Raw genomic sequence first — 17777 nt, forward strand, 5'->3', positions numbered from 1 at the left:
GAGGACGAATATCTAAGTAAGGTAAACCATTCCATTGCAGATAACAATTTTATTGAGATTAACTCCAATCCCACCACCAAAATCAATAGCTTGATTAGAAATAAGTTGACCACCACCACCAAATTATTTAACAAGAAAGAAACTAAGTATCTAACAGTTATGAATCCATATCCACCTAGACTTTTCGGTCAACCTAAATTACACAAAACTAATGTTCCTATAAGACCAGTGGTATCTTTTGTTAATTCCCCCTGCTCCCAAGTTAGCTCACAAACTGAATAGCACCTTTCGGTCATTAACAGGTTTTCAACCAAAGTTTAGTATTAAAAATTCATTGGAGTTGGTCAACAATATAAAGCATATTCCTGTTCTATCATCTTATAAACTTGTGTCATTTCATGTTGCTTTCAAGACCAAACCGATTTTAAATAGTCTATTTAGCTGGAGTAAAGACAAAATTGATATTTGGGATAAAAGCGGGGTGTACAAACTTAAATGTGATGATTGTAATGCTTGTTACGTGGGTCAGACTGGTAGAAGTTTCAAAAGTAGAATTAAAGAACACATCAGAGATTGGAATAAACAAAATGGGGAATCTAACTTTGCAGAACATTTGATAACAAATAATCACAAGTTCACAGTTAAGGAGAATGTTGAGTTTCTGCATGTTAATAACAAAGGCAGATCTTTGAATATTCTAGAGGCTTTAGAAATAACAAGAGTAATTAAGGAAAATCCCCAGTATAGTTTAAATGACCAGATTCATTTCAACCAGTACAACACTACGAATTTAGTTTTATCATAAACATGTAAGCATACATTAGTCAATAGTTTTTCCATTTACATATTTGTTTTATTATCTTTCACATTTGTTTTCTTGGTTCTTATTTTGTACCAAATAGTAAATTTTATTATCATGGCGATTCTGTTGCTTAAGCCGCCATTTTGTCACACCGTTGAGGGGGAGGAGACTGTCTAGCTAGGCCAATGGCAGGCGTTCATGCCCTCGACCAATAGCAGTACTCGCCTACTAGTATAAATTCTGCTGCTCTTGTATTTAGTTTTAGTTTATCAGAGATTGACAATGGTGTAATAACCGAAACCGGTCTTTCTAATTATCAATAAATCAGTGGTTTTTTGACAATTTCTTAGTCTTTTTCATTCGATAATAAAACTCCTATTGGACGACATCTCTGAACTTAGAGATGAAATCAATATCTTAAGAGAGAAAACATTAGACTATCGGATGTTGTAGTTAAAAAAATGGACGTAATATATAAGCTTGAAAATATCATCTATGACTTCTCACAGGGAATTCACCCAGAGCAAACCTGTCCTAAAAGGAAAGAAATTGAACAGGAGACGAATACCTTGATTTATCATGGAAATGGAACTAAGGAGGATAAGACAAATGAAGACTTACAGGTAAATGGTGAGACGGAGCCAAGGTTACAAATGGAAAAAAACTATTACTTCTAATGAAGAGAAAAATGTTAAGGATTTCTTGATAATGGGAGATTCTTTGATAAGAGACGCACCAAGCATTATAGAAGACAGTACTACTCAGGAAATCAAAGTGGAAATAATCCCAGGTGCAAGAATACAATATGTCAGTGAAAAATTAAAATACAATCAGACTCTACCTAAAAACGTACTTTTAAATGTAGGCTCAAATAACATCTATGAATCAAAGACACCCAATCAGGTGATGAGGCCACTCTGGTACACCATTGAGGCAAACAGCAAGAGATTCCCTGATACAAGATTTTATGTCAACTCAATTCCAATTCGAGACGACTGTAATGAGAGATTTATCCATGATACAAACGATGCCTTGAGATTTATGTGCCATCAACTAAATGCAATATATGTGGACAACTCAAGACTCCTGACTAGAGACCACCTGAAATGGGACGGAGTCCATCTAAACTGGGAAGGATCAAAGATACTAACAAAAAGCATGATAGGAGCACTCGGGGTCATGTTAAACCAGAAAGGACACCCAAACGAAAAAATAGCCTCAATCACGCCTCACCCAAGCTAAATCAAGTTTTGCAAGCAAATACAGGGAAAAGTCATGGAAGCCATACTGAATACGCAAATATCAAAACAAATAAAAATAACAATACACAAAAATCTGGTGTGGTACACTCACACAACTTTCCTTGCTCATTGAACTATAAGCCTCATTCTTAAACGAGAATGATTTAGGGGAATAACATAATGACGATTGGCGGCAACATATTTGAAACTACGATCAGACTTCTGTATAATGTGTATAGTTGTTTTCAGAGTACTTTTTCCTTTGTGTAAATTGTGAAATTCGATATTTCTTAAAAGTCGTCAAAACAGCTGTTCTACAGATGAAATATCTCGACTATGTGTTCTTTTTATGAACTGCTCTACCTACCTACCTCATGCACGAGAAGGAGGCTACAAAGTCCATTTCTCAAGGATTGGGTGGTCCATTAGTTTCTCAGAGAGGAGACTCATTCCAGTTAATAGAGCCGATAAATAACTATACAGGGTATGAATTCGAAAAAAATCGGTCAAGTCATTTTTTGAGAAAATCGTGAAGCACGTGTTTTTTTTAGTGATTATCCGCCATTTTTCTCAATAATATTACGGAGCTCCTGAAATTTTCCAAGAAATGAGACTCATGTCAGTTGATAGGGCTAATAAATAGCTATTCATGGTATAAATTTGAAGAAAATCGTTGGATCCGTTTCCGAGAAAACCGTGAAAAACATGGTTTTTTAGTGATTATCCGCCATTTTTCTCAATAATATTACGGAGCTCCTGGAATTTTTCCAGAAATGAGACTCATGTCAGTTGATAGGGCTTATAAATAGCTATCCATGGTATAAATTTGAAGAAAATCGTTGGAGCCGTTTTTTAGAAAACCGTGAAAAACATGGTTTTTTAGTGATTGTCCGTCATTTTTCTCAATAATATTACGGAGCTCCTGAAATTTTCCCAGAAATGAGACTCATGTCAGTTGATAGGGCTTATAAATAGCTATCCATGGTAAAAATTTGAAGAAAATCGTTAGGGCCATTTTCGAGAAAAACGTGGTTTTTGGTAATTATCCGCCATTTTTTCCGCCATCTTGAATTGAATTTTATTGAATTTCTTATTGTCGGGTCCTCATGGTATAAGGACCTTAAGTTTAAAATTTCAAGTCAATCGGTTAATAAGGAATGGAGTTATTGTGTTCACAGACATACACACATACACACACACATACACACACACACACACACACACACATACACACACACTGACCAATACCCAAAAATCATGTTTTTGGACTCAGGGGACCTTGAAACGTATAGAAAACTTGAAATTAGGGTACCTTAATTTTTTTGGAAAGCAATACTTTCCTTACCTATGGTAATAGGGCAAGGAAAGTAAAAAAGATCTAATATTTACGATCCATATTTAACAAAATAGAAATGATAGAATCAATATTGCATGATGGGACGTGTGACATTGTATGCATAGCGGAAACCTGGTTAAATGATGTGAAAATGAAGAAATTTAAAATTGAACATTATAGTGTATCTGCTGAATTTCACAGGAGGAAAATAATCGGAGGTGGTGTAGCAATACTAAACTCGGTTTCCAGCATTACAAAGTTGAGTCCTATAACAAAACTGAATGAGATCTCAACTGAGGAAGTATTTGAATGTTGCGGAGCTCTCGTGAAGTGCAGTAAGTTCAAATTCATATTATTAAATATATATAGGCCACCTCATCGGACAAACTTCAATCATTTTATGGAACTGTTTCACTGTTGGAGATTACCATCGACATGATCAAAAATGACTATTGCGATCTACAAATTGTGATATGCGGTGACTTAAATATTGACAATTTGGTGGATGATTTTAACAAGGAAATTTTTAATGATTTACTAATGTCACGTAATCTTCAAATCACTTTTAAACATCATACAAGAATAAATACAAGAACTGAACGTCACAGCCAACTTGATTATTTCATAACAGACATTCCAAACCAGTATTACACAATTGAGTTATTGCCACCAATTCTTTCTGATCACGACATTATTGTTCTAAATCTTAATATAGCGACATACAGAGTAACGAAAAAACCGAGAAGAGGAGATTTACAAGACCACAGCAGGACCTATTCAAGTATTTATCGGCAGTTCAAGATTTGAAGGTTGGTTTCCATGACAGTGTTGAAGATAGTTTTAATCACTTTTACTCGACCTTTCTATCGACTTTTGACAATTGCTTCCCAAAATTAATATTTAAAGACAAAGACAATTCACATGTTAAATGGGTTAAACAGGAAATTCTTGAAGCACAGGAGCAATTGAAAGACATGTACTGGCATGCTAGGTATGAAAGAACATTGAACTCTAAAGAGAATTACAGAAGCACTAAACAAAAATACTTAAATCTACTAAATGAAACAAAAAGAAAGTTCTATAAATGTAAGATTGATAGCGCTAAAAATGTTAGCAAGGTCTCCTGGTCCATCATAAGAAATTTAACATGTGATGAAACTGTAAATAATTGTATTTAAAAAGAAGTGACGAACTCATTACAAGCCCGGCAATCGTGGCTAATATGTTTAATGATTATTTCATATCTGAAATTGAAAAATTGACTTGTTGGGGTGGAGAGAAATTGAGTGTGATTGACGGTGAGATGCAGGGGAATGATTTTACTTTGTGGCCGGTGACTAAGGATGAGATAGCAAACATAATTGTTCAAATTGGTTCAAAGACTAGTGCGGGGTGGATGAGGTGCCTTGTAGTTTGTTGAGTGTCTGTATAGACACTATAGTGGAGCCATTGACATGTATTGTGAATAAATCATTTGAGCAGGGCGTCTTTCCAAGTGCAATTAAAACATCTAAAGTGGTTCCAATATATAAGACTGGTGATAAAAGTAAAGTTGAAAATTTTAGACCAGTGTCAATACAGAGTGTTTACTCGAAGATCTTTGAAATTGCCTTCTTAAAACGACTCATTCCATATCTAGAGAAAAGGAAATTACTAAATAACAGACAATTCGGATTCCAGAAAAACAAGAATACAACGGATGCCATATTTGACTTGTTAATACGAATATATGAACATCTGGACGAAGTGGGTGAACAGATATGTATCTTTTATGACATGACAAAGGCATTTGATCTTCTATCTCATGTAAACCTTTTGAATAAATTATCAAGTATGGGAATTAAAGGAAAACCTCTGAAATGGATAACCACTTACCTGGCAAATAGAAGGCAAACTGTCAGTATAAGACATTCAGGACGTGATGGTATGACTCGGACTTATAAATCCACTATTTCGACAGCGATAAACACCGGGGTTCCGCAGGGGTCGAACTTGGGGCCAGTCTTGTTTCTGTTATATGTAAATGATTTACCTGAGAATATTACTACAGGAAATGTATGGCTTTTTGCAGACGATATCAGCCACTTAATACAGGACCAAAATAAATACAGCCTCCAAGTTAAAGCACAATCTGGTTTAAATGAAGTGAGTAGATGGTGTCATATAAATAAATTATTGCTAAACAAAGGGAAAACCAAAATTCTGCAGTTCTACAATAGGAAAAAGTATGAAAGTACTCCTCTCCTCAGATTGGAGGGATCTAGTGTGAGTGTGGTGGAGAGTACAAAATACTTGGGCATATCCATATCAGACAACCTGGACTGGCGACTACACATTGAGAACCTATCAACAAGACTGACAGCTGTTTGCTATATGATGTGCCGTCTTCAACCACTCCTAGATCGAGAAGTACTTATGAATGTTTACTACGGCTGTTTTCATAGTATAATAAATTACGGTATACTATTCTGGGGAAACAGTCCACACATGGAAAGAATATTGCTTCTGCAGAAACGAGTTCTAAGGACTATCTTCAAGCAACCATACCTCGCCCACTGTAGACCCTTGTTTATGGAGGCTGACATTCTAACACTACCTGCGCTGTTTGTTTTGGAGGCATGTTTGATGACTAGAAGGAAGCCAGATATTTTTTGAGAAATCAGCAATATCACCACTACAACACCAGACGAAGAAACGACACTCATGTGACAGTGGTACGATCCAGACTGACCCAATATGGACCAAAATATATCTGCGCTAGGATATACAACTGCTTGCCAAATGAATTGAAGACCTTGGAAAACTTGAGTCAATTTAAAAATGAACTAAAAAAAAAATTCCTCACAATGAGACCATATTATAGTATACAAGAATACTTTGAGGAAAGAATCTCACCACACCGACACCAGGAAACACAAGGAAATTGAGCACTACATTATGATGAAAAAAATCTGACGACCAGGCGCCTACGCGCTTCCAATGGGAGAATATCAAGTATCAAGTAAGTATCATTTAATAAAAAACGTGTTTTGCTTATCTAATTTTTGGTACAGTAATAATGATCATAAAGTCGCTGAAGCCTAAACCGTGTAGTAGGCCAAAGTTTTCCTATTCTACAGACATGCTTTTAATCAAATAATATCTTGTCTATTATGCATTATTTATTATTAAATACGTTTATACTATAGGATAAAAGCTTGGGTAATAAATTGAAGAACATTTTTGACTAGAATCCTGCATTTGGGTAAGCTGTGGGCTGGGATTCTTGTAAGTTTTGTAAGCCTAGTCAATGTTTTAATTAGCTTAATGAAAATGTTCAATTATATTATTTTATACGTAATAGAAAGAAAAATAAAAATCTTAGTAGGTACCCTTTTTGAAAAATTCAATAACAACATGTTTCGGACATTGATGCCATTTTCAAGTGATATGAAATAAATAAATAAATACTGCTAGAAGATTCTTATTAGGTACATGTTGTGATTAAATTTTTCAAAAAGGGTACTAAGATTTTTATTTTTCTTTCTATTTCTATAAAAGTAGCCCTATACAGAAAAGAGATATTTTATACGTTTACAGAGTTTTAAAATTTTTCTGTTCTTAAAAAATTCTTCCTTAAAATGATTGTTCCTCGTATTCATTCAACATTTGAAAGTCGTAAAACTAAATGCTAGACCGAGAAATCTCAAATGGAGTAGGGTGAATGTCAGGCATGGGCTAATTTCAAAGTAGGATTCAAGGATTGCAAAAGTTTTATTTGGTTGAAGAAAATCAACTGCATGATAATTTTTATTTGAAATTTGAAACGTTCTGTTGCTTACAACTTTTTTGCGGGGCTTTAACTTTGGTAAACGTACGGTACCTTTCTCTAAACGATTTACCGTTAACGAAACCGTATGCTTAATGGTTGACATTTTTACTTGAAATGATATTTTGACCAAATACAATAACAAATCAGAAAATAGAAGGGTAAAAGGGCAGTTTAAATGGTTTTAATTAAATGTATCGTGTAAAAAAGGTTATGACCAACACGTTTCTACAACAACAATTTTAACTTTGGAAACGGAGACGCAAGTTGAGTTTTTAAAAATTTGCACTTTGAAAATATAACTAGAATTGACTTTCTTATTTTGATTTTGAAGAAGGATAATGAAAACGTTGTATTGAACACAAAAACACTTGAAATAATCTTCATTATTAAACAATCTTAAAAACTTTTATGCCTGAAAATTAATTTAGCTTTTTTCTAAGAAATAATTCAACTGACAAATTTTTAAATAGAGATCTTATTACACATGATTTGCTCATGTTTAGAGTTGAGAAAGTTTGTAAAAACATGTGTTCAAATTCCAGAAATAAATTTATTTAAAAAACTTCAACATGCATAATAATTGGTTGGAAATTATTAGGATCTATCAGATTATTTTGTAAAGATCATAATATTGAGGACGGAAAATACGTGTGTTAGTAGGCTACTACAGTCTATCCCTCATTTTACTCCATAATTTCATATCCCAATTAAGAATTCAAGAATTAATAATAATTCATTAATATTTATTTATTACTTCGACAATAATTTATTTATAATTAATAATATCAAGTCTATAAGAGAATTCGTCATTCATCAATAGAATTCAAGAGAGGCGATTCGCCACTTACCTTTCCACAAATATTTTATTTTTTAATTATTGAATAAAAAATGCAATTCTCATGTTTGTCCATCAATATTGTGTTTGCTTTCAATTGGATTTTCAATGAATTATTGCTGATTCAATTTCTCATTCCAATATAATGGAATATAGTATTGTAATAATAGTTTTACAACAAATAATGAAACATTTTTATATTCTTTTTCAGCTGAGGATTATGCCCACGAAAGCTTCAGGCTTATTAGTGATTAAAAAGAATGAATTAAGATAAAGTATGAATAGTCCAGTCACCAGGTACTTTTTGCAGGAAAATACTCCGAATACGCTAATTTTACAATGGAATAATTTTGGAGTATTGGAAATCCTGAATACATAAAAGTTGATCTTGTAGACCTAATGATAAGATATTCTTCTCGATCATTAATAATTGTAGAACAGAATCTCCAATTTCATTTGACGTGAATAATTCTTGAACAAATACATTTTAAAAGTTTGAATCGCTCGTTTCAAAAAATCAAGATATTTTTCCTCATTCTCACGATTTCTGTAGTTTTTCTATACAGAAGAATAGTTCAAGATTCCAGGCAACTGAGCATGTAGAGCATGTATCAGTCTCAATTTGAAGATTGTTGATTATTAGTAGAATCGTAAAAAATAGGAAAAATGAAATTAGCTATTTCTTTATTCAGCAGTAAGTTTTTATTTATAGCCGTATGAATAGAATCGTCGTTCATTGGAATGGAAAGAGGAGTAAATTCTTCACAACCCTCACTAGATTTGTATAATTATTTTTCATATAGAGTAGTCCATGAGGAAGAATGATTTAACAAAAACTATGCATAATCGAAATATCATAATTATTGTCCAATATTTCCCTAATTAGTCCAGCCAATTAAAACAAAATTTTGTGCAAGTGATTAAGGAAGAGCTGAATTTTCGCAGGATGTAAGTAAGCATACTACATGGCCTGGAATCACAAAATACTCATATTCCCCCCGCTTGCTTTCCACCTGGACCCCCCCCCCACAAAGTTTGAAACTGCAATGGTTCGAATGACAAGTATATCTCGGTATTAAGTCAAGGTACTGAGCTGACTTTGATTTCATCGTTTCAAGGATGAATAGAACTATAATTGATGCCATATAAATTTTTGTCGTATATCTATTGTTCAGGAAGTTATTCCCATACAAAGCCAGAGAATAAGAAACTTTTCACCTCATAATTTTATATTTTGTAGAATAAAAGTTTACGCTTCCGTTTTTCGAAACAAATGTTTGATATGAAAGTTATCGTTGCAAGACCTCTAAAATGATGCATCATAAGTCATATTTTTTTGATGTTCTTTCATCTCAATTGTCCAGTAAATCTGCTTAATGCCCATTTAAGTAATACTATTACCAACAGGTGGTTAAATATAGAAACCAACTGGTCAAATGCAAAGCAATTTTTGCTATCGGATGTACCTGGAAATCCATTTGAGATAGAACAATCTACTTGGTCTCAGGTTGTAGAGCACAAATATGCCCGGAGAGATTTTAAATGATGAATTTTAATTGTGGAAATCAAAAGATAAAGTTGATTAAAAATGGTATTTCCTCCAAATTTTGTTTTTTAACGAGAATTTGAATTATTTATGAAGAATTGTAACTCAGCACTTAAAGATACAGAGCTCTAAATTATTCTATTTTATTCAAAATGTTATTATCTATAAAAAAGGCAAGAGTGATTTTTTCTGTCGATGGCGATTTGGCGAAAAGCTCAAAGAATTGAAAAAGGAACAGAAAATCATCCGTCGTTTTTGGGGCACTAGATAAAAAGCTCCAGGGCTGGAAGATCAAAATTTTGCATTTAAGCTGTCCAATACTCCAGAATCATTGCACGAGAAATTTAGCGTGTTCGGAATTAATTCCCCAAACGCTCTTTTTCACTTACCTCGCGACTGGACTAGCAGAGTGAACAAACAGCTTTAGGTGAGATCCGAACCAACCGGAAAGCGATTATGATACAGATTATGTGTCAAGTTAGCCTACTTTCCTATTCGAAAAAGAGATCAAGATCTGAATAGTAGGCTATGATCACTGTGGCACGGACTGCATCAACTGTGCCAATTCTAGTAAAGTTTACTAGAGATTGAACAGTGTAGCTAGCTGATACTAGTTTATTATATATTTTTTCAAAATGAAAAATACATTTCAATGAATAATGGTGGTTGTTACAATTTTTACTTTCCTTGCCCTACCTACCTACTACCATAGGTAAGGATAGTATTGCTTTCCAAAAAATTAAGGCAGGTACCCGAATTTCAAGTATCCCACGTTTCAAGTTCCTCAGAGTCCAAAAACATGATTTTTGGGTGTTGGTCTGTTCGTGTGTATTTGTTTGTACGGATGGTCAGATGGGGCAAATTGTAGGCAAGCACAACATGAAACGGGGTGCTCCCGTCATCTAGCTAACGTTCTGAAGCTGAATTACTAGTTTACACACTTTAAAAATCACCCCGTTTTGCATCTAGAGTTCACATACTTAAGATAAGGAAGAAATCCACTTAGAAAGACATCTCACAGGGGCACGTGCTCCTCCCAAGATTCCAAACAAGGCAGTAGACATTTAGTGGTGTGAGGACATTTTTCAGGGTTATTCTAAATTAAAATCAGGGAAACGTGCTTGTATCAAAACAGAATGTACAATAGCCTGCTTTTGCTTATTTCATCAGGACTTTCCCCTCTATTTGGTTCAGTAGTTCAGTTGAAGTGTTCAAATATTGTGTCGAAAGGCCTTTAAAATTACGCTAATTAAGATAAGCTTGAAATCGGTGTTCTTTCGCTTGGTTCCAAATTTTTCAAACAGAAAATGTTCAAATTTGGTTCAAAGGTTCATCCAAGGTGTAGATACAAATGTTACGTCAAGGGGGCTTAGGTATCACGACGAAGATATGCGCGAATTCGGGGGTTTTTCAGCGTTTTCTGTATTTCTCAACTTTTTCAAGAGCAATTTGACATAAACGTTTGAATTTGATTCTCATTTTAAGCTAAGGTCAGCTATATTTTTGTATTGAAAGGCTTCAAAATTTTGCCAAAAATACACCCAACATTGGCATGAAATTGTGTGTTAATTGCGCCTAATATTTCTTTTGCGTTTGGGGTTTCTAAGTTTATCAAGAGTTTTTAGGAAAGACTGAACTCGAAAGTCTAAACTCAATAGACAGGTTCATCTCGCAAGTAATGGCAGAGCTTACTTAGATTGTTCATTTTCCCCAATTTTGTGTTGAATTGAATGTAATTATTGATTGATTGATGGAATTCAACAAGTTAACCAAAATCTGATTGATAGATTGATAAGGGATTCAAATCAATCTTTCTAGGCACAAGAAAACAGTAAACAATATTTCCGTCTAGTCATTTTATTGTTTTCAAAATATACAATGATACAAACTAAAAAATTAATAAAAAAAAATTAACAATAAATTTTGAGGACCAAATCACTGGTATAGGCTAGATACTACAATACGTTTTCAATATTTTGTGCACTGAATAACAATGATAAGTATAATAAATATTGTTACCATGTTCAATATTTCACAAATTCAGTTGGAAAATTCAAGAATTTGTTCTTGCGTACGTTTTGAATAAATAAAAAACGTTTTATGATAACATTGTACAGATTACAAATAAAATATTTTGTAACTTGGATTGATTCAACAATAACGATAGAAAATATTAGTGTTTCAGATAAACTTAGTTTACAAAACAGTTTCGTTCAACTGAAAATAAATTTTAATAACCAGGCTATTAAATGCTATGCTATAGTGAGATTCACTTTGAACTGTTAGCATTTCTAGTAGATAACATCTATGCTTCACATTCAATCAATATTGCTAGTTTCAACGATATTTCACTATAGACTGTAAAATAATTAATTTAAAGTCAGTTTTGCATAGTTGGTGAAATCAACTGAAATGTGTGCTCATTTGTTCAATAGAGTATTAATAATTGGAAAAATTAACAAAAAGGATTTTAAGAGTAAAATATACTAAAATATGAGAACTACAAAACAACTGCATCGATGTACAACAATAGAGATCATAAAGAGTATGAATAAGATTAATATTATCAACAAAATAATCACTCATTAAATGCAACCAAAATTACAAACTATGGAAATGTTTCTAGAGAAATAGTAAAAGTTCAAAATAAATGCAATAAGTTTGTAACATTGTTAATAATTGATAAAATGGAATAAATATAGAATGCATAATACGGTACATGGAAATAAAGAACTGGAAGTTGAAAATGAGTAAGCTAATTTTAAAAATATCTGTGTATTGGATACTTGATTAAATTTTTTTCAATATGTAATCATGATCCCTGAATTGAGTATAAATTTGGAATCCAAAGAAATATTTATGTTCTACACCTATGAAACATTATAATATATTCACCTCCTCATTTCGGAAACATCAATTTATTAACAAATAAGGTTTGTCTTTCAGTAAGGTATGAATTATTAAAATAATCCATTTATTTATTTATACAATCACTAATCATGATATTGTTATCGGGAATCAATAGGTATCGAATATACTCCAAGATCTAAAGAGACAGACATTCTTATTGTCAATATTTTCAATATCCCTCATTCAAAATTCTTATTGTCCTAATAGAACTTGAAAACAATTTTTCGCTTCTAGATTTCGTTCACTAAAGCTTTACTTTTTAATGAAGTTCTTGCTCTGCTAGTAAGAAAATTATACCATTCGTTCTTATGGGAGAGTTCACACATTGACAGTCCCATAAGACAATTCTTGTTTATTATTTTTGTAAAAACCAATATGATCTCATTTTTTAGTCATTCTGGAATTCATTCCTACAATACAAGAAATAGATTGAACTTGAGAAATGAATATTGTCGGTGCAAATCCAGACATTGAGTTTTAGGGCTTGTGCAATTAAATCCTTCAACCAATTACCATTGAACATTGGAGACTTACCTGTGAGAGATTTTAAATTAAGAATCAAGGATTTTATAAAAAGAAACTGTTTTTACAATGTCAATGAATATTTTAGCTCTAATATGAATCATTTAATATCCCTCCAATATCTATAATTGTGATATTTAGGATTTTATGTAGTTGTAAAATAATGAATATGTGATTTTTATGATAAAAATACCTTATCTTAATAACGATAGAAAATATTAGTGTTTCAGATAAACTTAGTTTACAAAACAGTTTCGTTCAACTGAAAATAAATTTTAATAACCAGGCTATTAAATGCTATGCTATAGTGAGATTCACTTTGAACTGTTAGCATTTCTAGTAGATAACATCTATGCTTCACATTCAATCAATATTGCTAGTTTCAACGATATTTCACTATACACTGTAAAATAATTAATTTAAAGTCAGTTTTGCATAGTTGGTGAAATCAACTGAAATGTGTGCTCATTTGTTCAATAGAGTATTAATAATTGGAAAAATTAACAAAAAGGATTTTAAGAGTAAAATATACTAAAATATGAGAACTACAAAACAACTGCATCGATGTACAACAATAGAGATCATAAAGAGTATGAATAAGATTAATATTATCAACAAAATAATCACTCATTAAATGCAACCAAAATTACAAACTATGGAAATGTTTCTAGAGAAATAGTAAAAATACACAATTCTCACATTTATCGTGATTTTAAGGGGTTTTGTAACAACTTTTACAATAATCTAGCAGAAGAAAATAACAGAAAAATGCTTCAGTACTTCAAAACAATTGATTTGAAATGAAATAAAAAACAAAAACAAATTGTTTATTGGTTCTACACTTATAAACTGACAGAATCTCAGAACGATTGCACTATTATGAAACATTGACAGTCAGTCCACACTCTACACTGGTAGCAATAGATTAACTTCGTAGACAATATATTGAATAATTCGACATAACTTTTTTCAGAACGATTGCACTATTATGAAACATTGACAGTCAGTCCACACTCTACACTGGTAGCAATAGATTAACTTCGTAGACAATATATTGAATAATTCGACATAACTTTATGAATATGTTATTAAGTATAGGTTCCACTAACACACATTTACATTCTACTGGAGAAATATCACATGAATCTGTTTAGCAAAATCTATATTATATAATCAGCAATATAACAATAATTAGAAATGGTTACAATGATTATAATGCAACATCAATGATGTTGTAATAATTTCTGATATAACAATAGGCTATCACACAAATCACTTAGCTATTCAAAGCATGGGTTACTATGGTATAGAATATACCTGTATGGTTATCAACATACATGGTTACTATAGAGTGTTTAGTACAGATTTAAATTCAGCAATTTTCATGTACAGTAATGATGATAAATAATGGTATAGAACATATAGTTTCAAAATTTTCCCTGAAACAACCTTTCATTTTTTGAAATCTAAGCTCAAATTTGAAAATGAAAAATGAGTAACTTTTCGTTACGTTTATGAGGTGATATTCACCATTAAAAATAATTTTGAACTTGGAAATGGAAAAAGTAAATATACTGTTTGAAAATATTCATTCAAAAAAATCCAATTTCATACGTTATCAGTTATACTTTACAAGACACTCTGTATAAATAGACTTAAATGCAATGATAAATAGTATTAACGCACATATATTATGAATATCTAAGTATATATTAGCTTATGTTTATAAATTATCATGATAATTTTTGGTGTAAAGTACCACAGTGATCTTTTTAAATTACACTAAGTTTAAATTAATGTAGATTAAATATTGAAAAGCAATAGGAAACTTTAATACACACAATATTCAATTACTATCTAGATGTGTCAAAGGAAATTTATACTGTAATATTTATACATTGATAACATACATCCATTATTACTAAAGTCTGCAATAAATTATAATAATAGCATGATGAGATGATATATAATATAGTATAGTAGAATATTAACAATATTGTATTAATGATAATTATCAAAATTGCTAAAAACTATGAATAAACATTCAAAATACAAGATATAAGTACAAGAAACGATCAGTCATGAGGTTGGTACTTTCAATAAAAATTAAATTTCAAACTGAATAATTAAAAACGGAAAGTTATTAAATCCAAGTACTAATTAATATTGTTAAAGAACTTCATGTTTTTCAAGAACAACAGTTTCATTTAAAGATATAAGAGAGAAATAAGCGACTTAAAGTCGTAATGGGATTCAAAATTGAGGAATAACTTTTACAATATTTTATTCAAAATTCAAAATAATTATAGAACAAACCTTGAGAGATCATAGGACCTTGGATGAATCCCAAACTATTACAGATAGATCACAACTAATAATTTTTGGCATATTTTTCAGTTAGTGATAATTTAGTATCAATAAGTTTATTCAAAATGAGGTAACTGAATATCACAAGCATAAAATTAAAGTATTATCAATGGTGAGAAATGGATGATGAATATCATAAGACTAATGTTTATCAGCAATAGATATATAATTACCATCAAATATCATACAGGAATAATGATGATAAATAATGGTATAGAACATATAGTTTCAAAATTTTCCCTGAAACAACCTTTCATTTTTTGAAATCTAAGCTCAAATATGAAAATGAAAAATGTGTCACTCTTTATTTGTAATATGAGTCACCATGTACAGTATAACAGTTCCTATTATAGAAAAACTTATTTTTCAAGAACAAGAACTGTTGCTTTTCAAAATAATTTGAAATTCATAAACATACTACGAACGCGTTTGGTACTATATTACTCATGTTGAAATTTATAGCCAGTCCACACAATAGTATTGTTATTACCTCACCGTCAGTACAGAACATTTACAATTGATAGAATTATTTGTAAGAATCGCATTCGTGCCAACTAGAAAATATAATATCTTGAATAATTCAAAATAGTCATCTCTTATGCGGTGTCATATTCAATACATATATATTTCTTTTTATTTCTAGATTCCATAAATGTGGATATAAGTACCTAAGGACCAGCCTTTCAAGATAATCCCGAGAAGTATGTGCGTTTTGTCCGTAAAATTTTGTTCATAAAATAAATTGAATATCCATACAATGGGAGAGAAGCAAAAATAATCTACAGGTTTGATGCTTTGAAATCAAGTTGTTTGTAAGCTATGGAAATGAACTTTATTTTTTATATAGATTCGATTTCTTTTCAGTCTTGAATAATTTTCCAACTCATACCTGAAAAAACGCTAACTTCAAGTTGTAGCTTAAACAACTTTATCAAGACAACCATTCCATCAAAAACTTTTAAAACTCAAATTTCTATGCTAAGTTATATTATAAAAGCATGTTTTGTAATTTATTTCTTAAAATGACATAATATACGTAAATTTACGTATTTTTTAAAAAGCAATCTTCACTTCACTGTGCATACGGGAATAAAACTTTTCTTAATTTTCAGATATATTGTTCTGAAACTAATTACTTGCATCACACATTCTAATAATTATTTCAACAACCTAATATGGATAAATCTAGACATCAAATTACAGAGTTATTCAAATAGTAGAAGACTTCAAATTACATGCCTTTAAAATCGTCAAATTAATCTGAATACAGTCTCATACGACATACGCTACTGAAAGAGTGCTAATACATTTGTTCGCAGCAGGCAGCATTTCAATTATTTCAACTAAATTTAAAAATATTATTTTAGAACCCATCTAAAACTGTAGTTTCTAATCTTAATCAGAAATTCATGAGAAGCTTCTTACCAATCATCAATCTTGGTTTTATACTACAACAATATGGTTGTAATACAGCAAATTACTATTCCCGCAAGTATTACATTCGCACAGTATCAGCTAATTACTGTTGCCATAAAATAGCCGTTACATTCTCAACTTGTCACAAGGATTAGTGATCATAAGACCCTCATTTTAATCTCAATTTCTACAAACAATCTTTAAGGCTTGCCGCAATGCATACAGGGAAATCTATAAATTTCGCACTATCAGATATTTCTACACTCTAAACTAAAAACAGCTGATACAATGGCAATAGTTGGAGGTGTAGGAGCATCCATCATCCTTCCCTGCAGTATATACGCCTGAAGGCTTCTCCTGCAGAACTTGTATCTCTCCGGCGCGTATGAGCTACTACTAAGGACTCAGTTATATTCATTGGAAAGGGTCTCAATCAGCAACTTTTCACTCTTTTGGCCAATTGTCGGACGTGACGACATTGAAGCTAGATTCGCACAGAACAGTGACGGTGAACTGTGAACATATAATTGTCACGCATTCTAATTGGGCTATTCGTATTGAGCCCGACCGAGCGAGTGAGCGAATAATCCCATCAGAACTTATGGCAATTGTATTTTCGCTGTTCACTGTCACTGTTGTGTGACACTCAGAATCAGAGCACAATATTCTGGGTGTCGGCCGACAATCGGTGAATGTGAACGGACCCAAGGAACAGAAAAGCTGATGAATTCTCAACGATTTGAGGTAATGAACAAAGGGAACTCACTCGAACCTCCTCAACTTGCTGCATTGCAGACGTTTGACGAAAATCAGCTGTTTACTGTTGTGGGCTGATCAGCTGTTTACTGCTTGAGTTTGCGCTGTTGTTGCAGTTTGGTGATGAGCTGTTCGAGGTCCTGAATGCGCCGATCTCGACTGGCCAGCTGGCGGCGAAGCAGTTTCAGCTCTTCGCACTGCCGGCTGTAGGCTCGTTGCAACTGCATCAACAAAT

The 17777-nt window shown here is 32.2% G+C and overlaps 1 protein-coding gene across 1 annotated transcript in view; it reads right to left on the minus strand.

The window, feature by feature from the left end:
* Window positions 1-16440: 16440 nt before the first annotated feature.
* The window catches only part of LOC111048487 (coronin-2B), a 51524-nt gene continuing 50187 nt past the window's right edge, over window positions 16441-17777 (minus strand). Inside the window, 1 exon segment of the mRNA XM_039435094.1 lies at window positions 16441-17763. Coding sequence (XP_039291028.1) covers window positions 17629-17763 — 135 coding nt within the window. The 3' untranslated portion in view covers window positions 16441-17628.

The sequence above is a fragment of the Nilaparvata lugens genome, chromosome 8 (genome assembly GCF_014356525.2).
Source record: "Nilaparvata lugens isolate BPH chromosome 8, ASM1435652v1, whole genome shotgun sequence".
In the NCBI taxonomy this organism is placed as follows: Eukaryota; Metazoa; Arthropoda; class Insecta; order Hemiptera; family Delphacidae; genus Nilaparvata; species Nilaparvata lugens.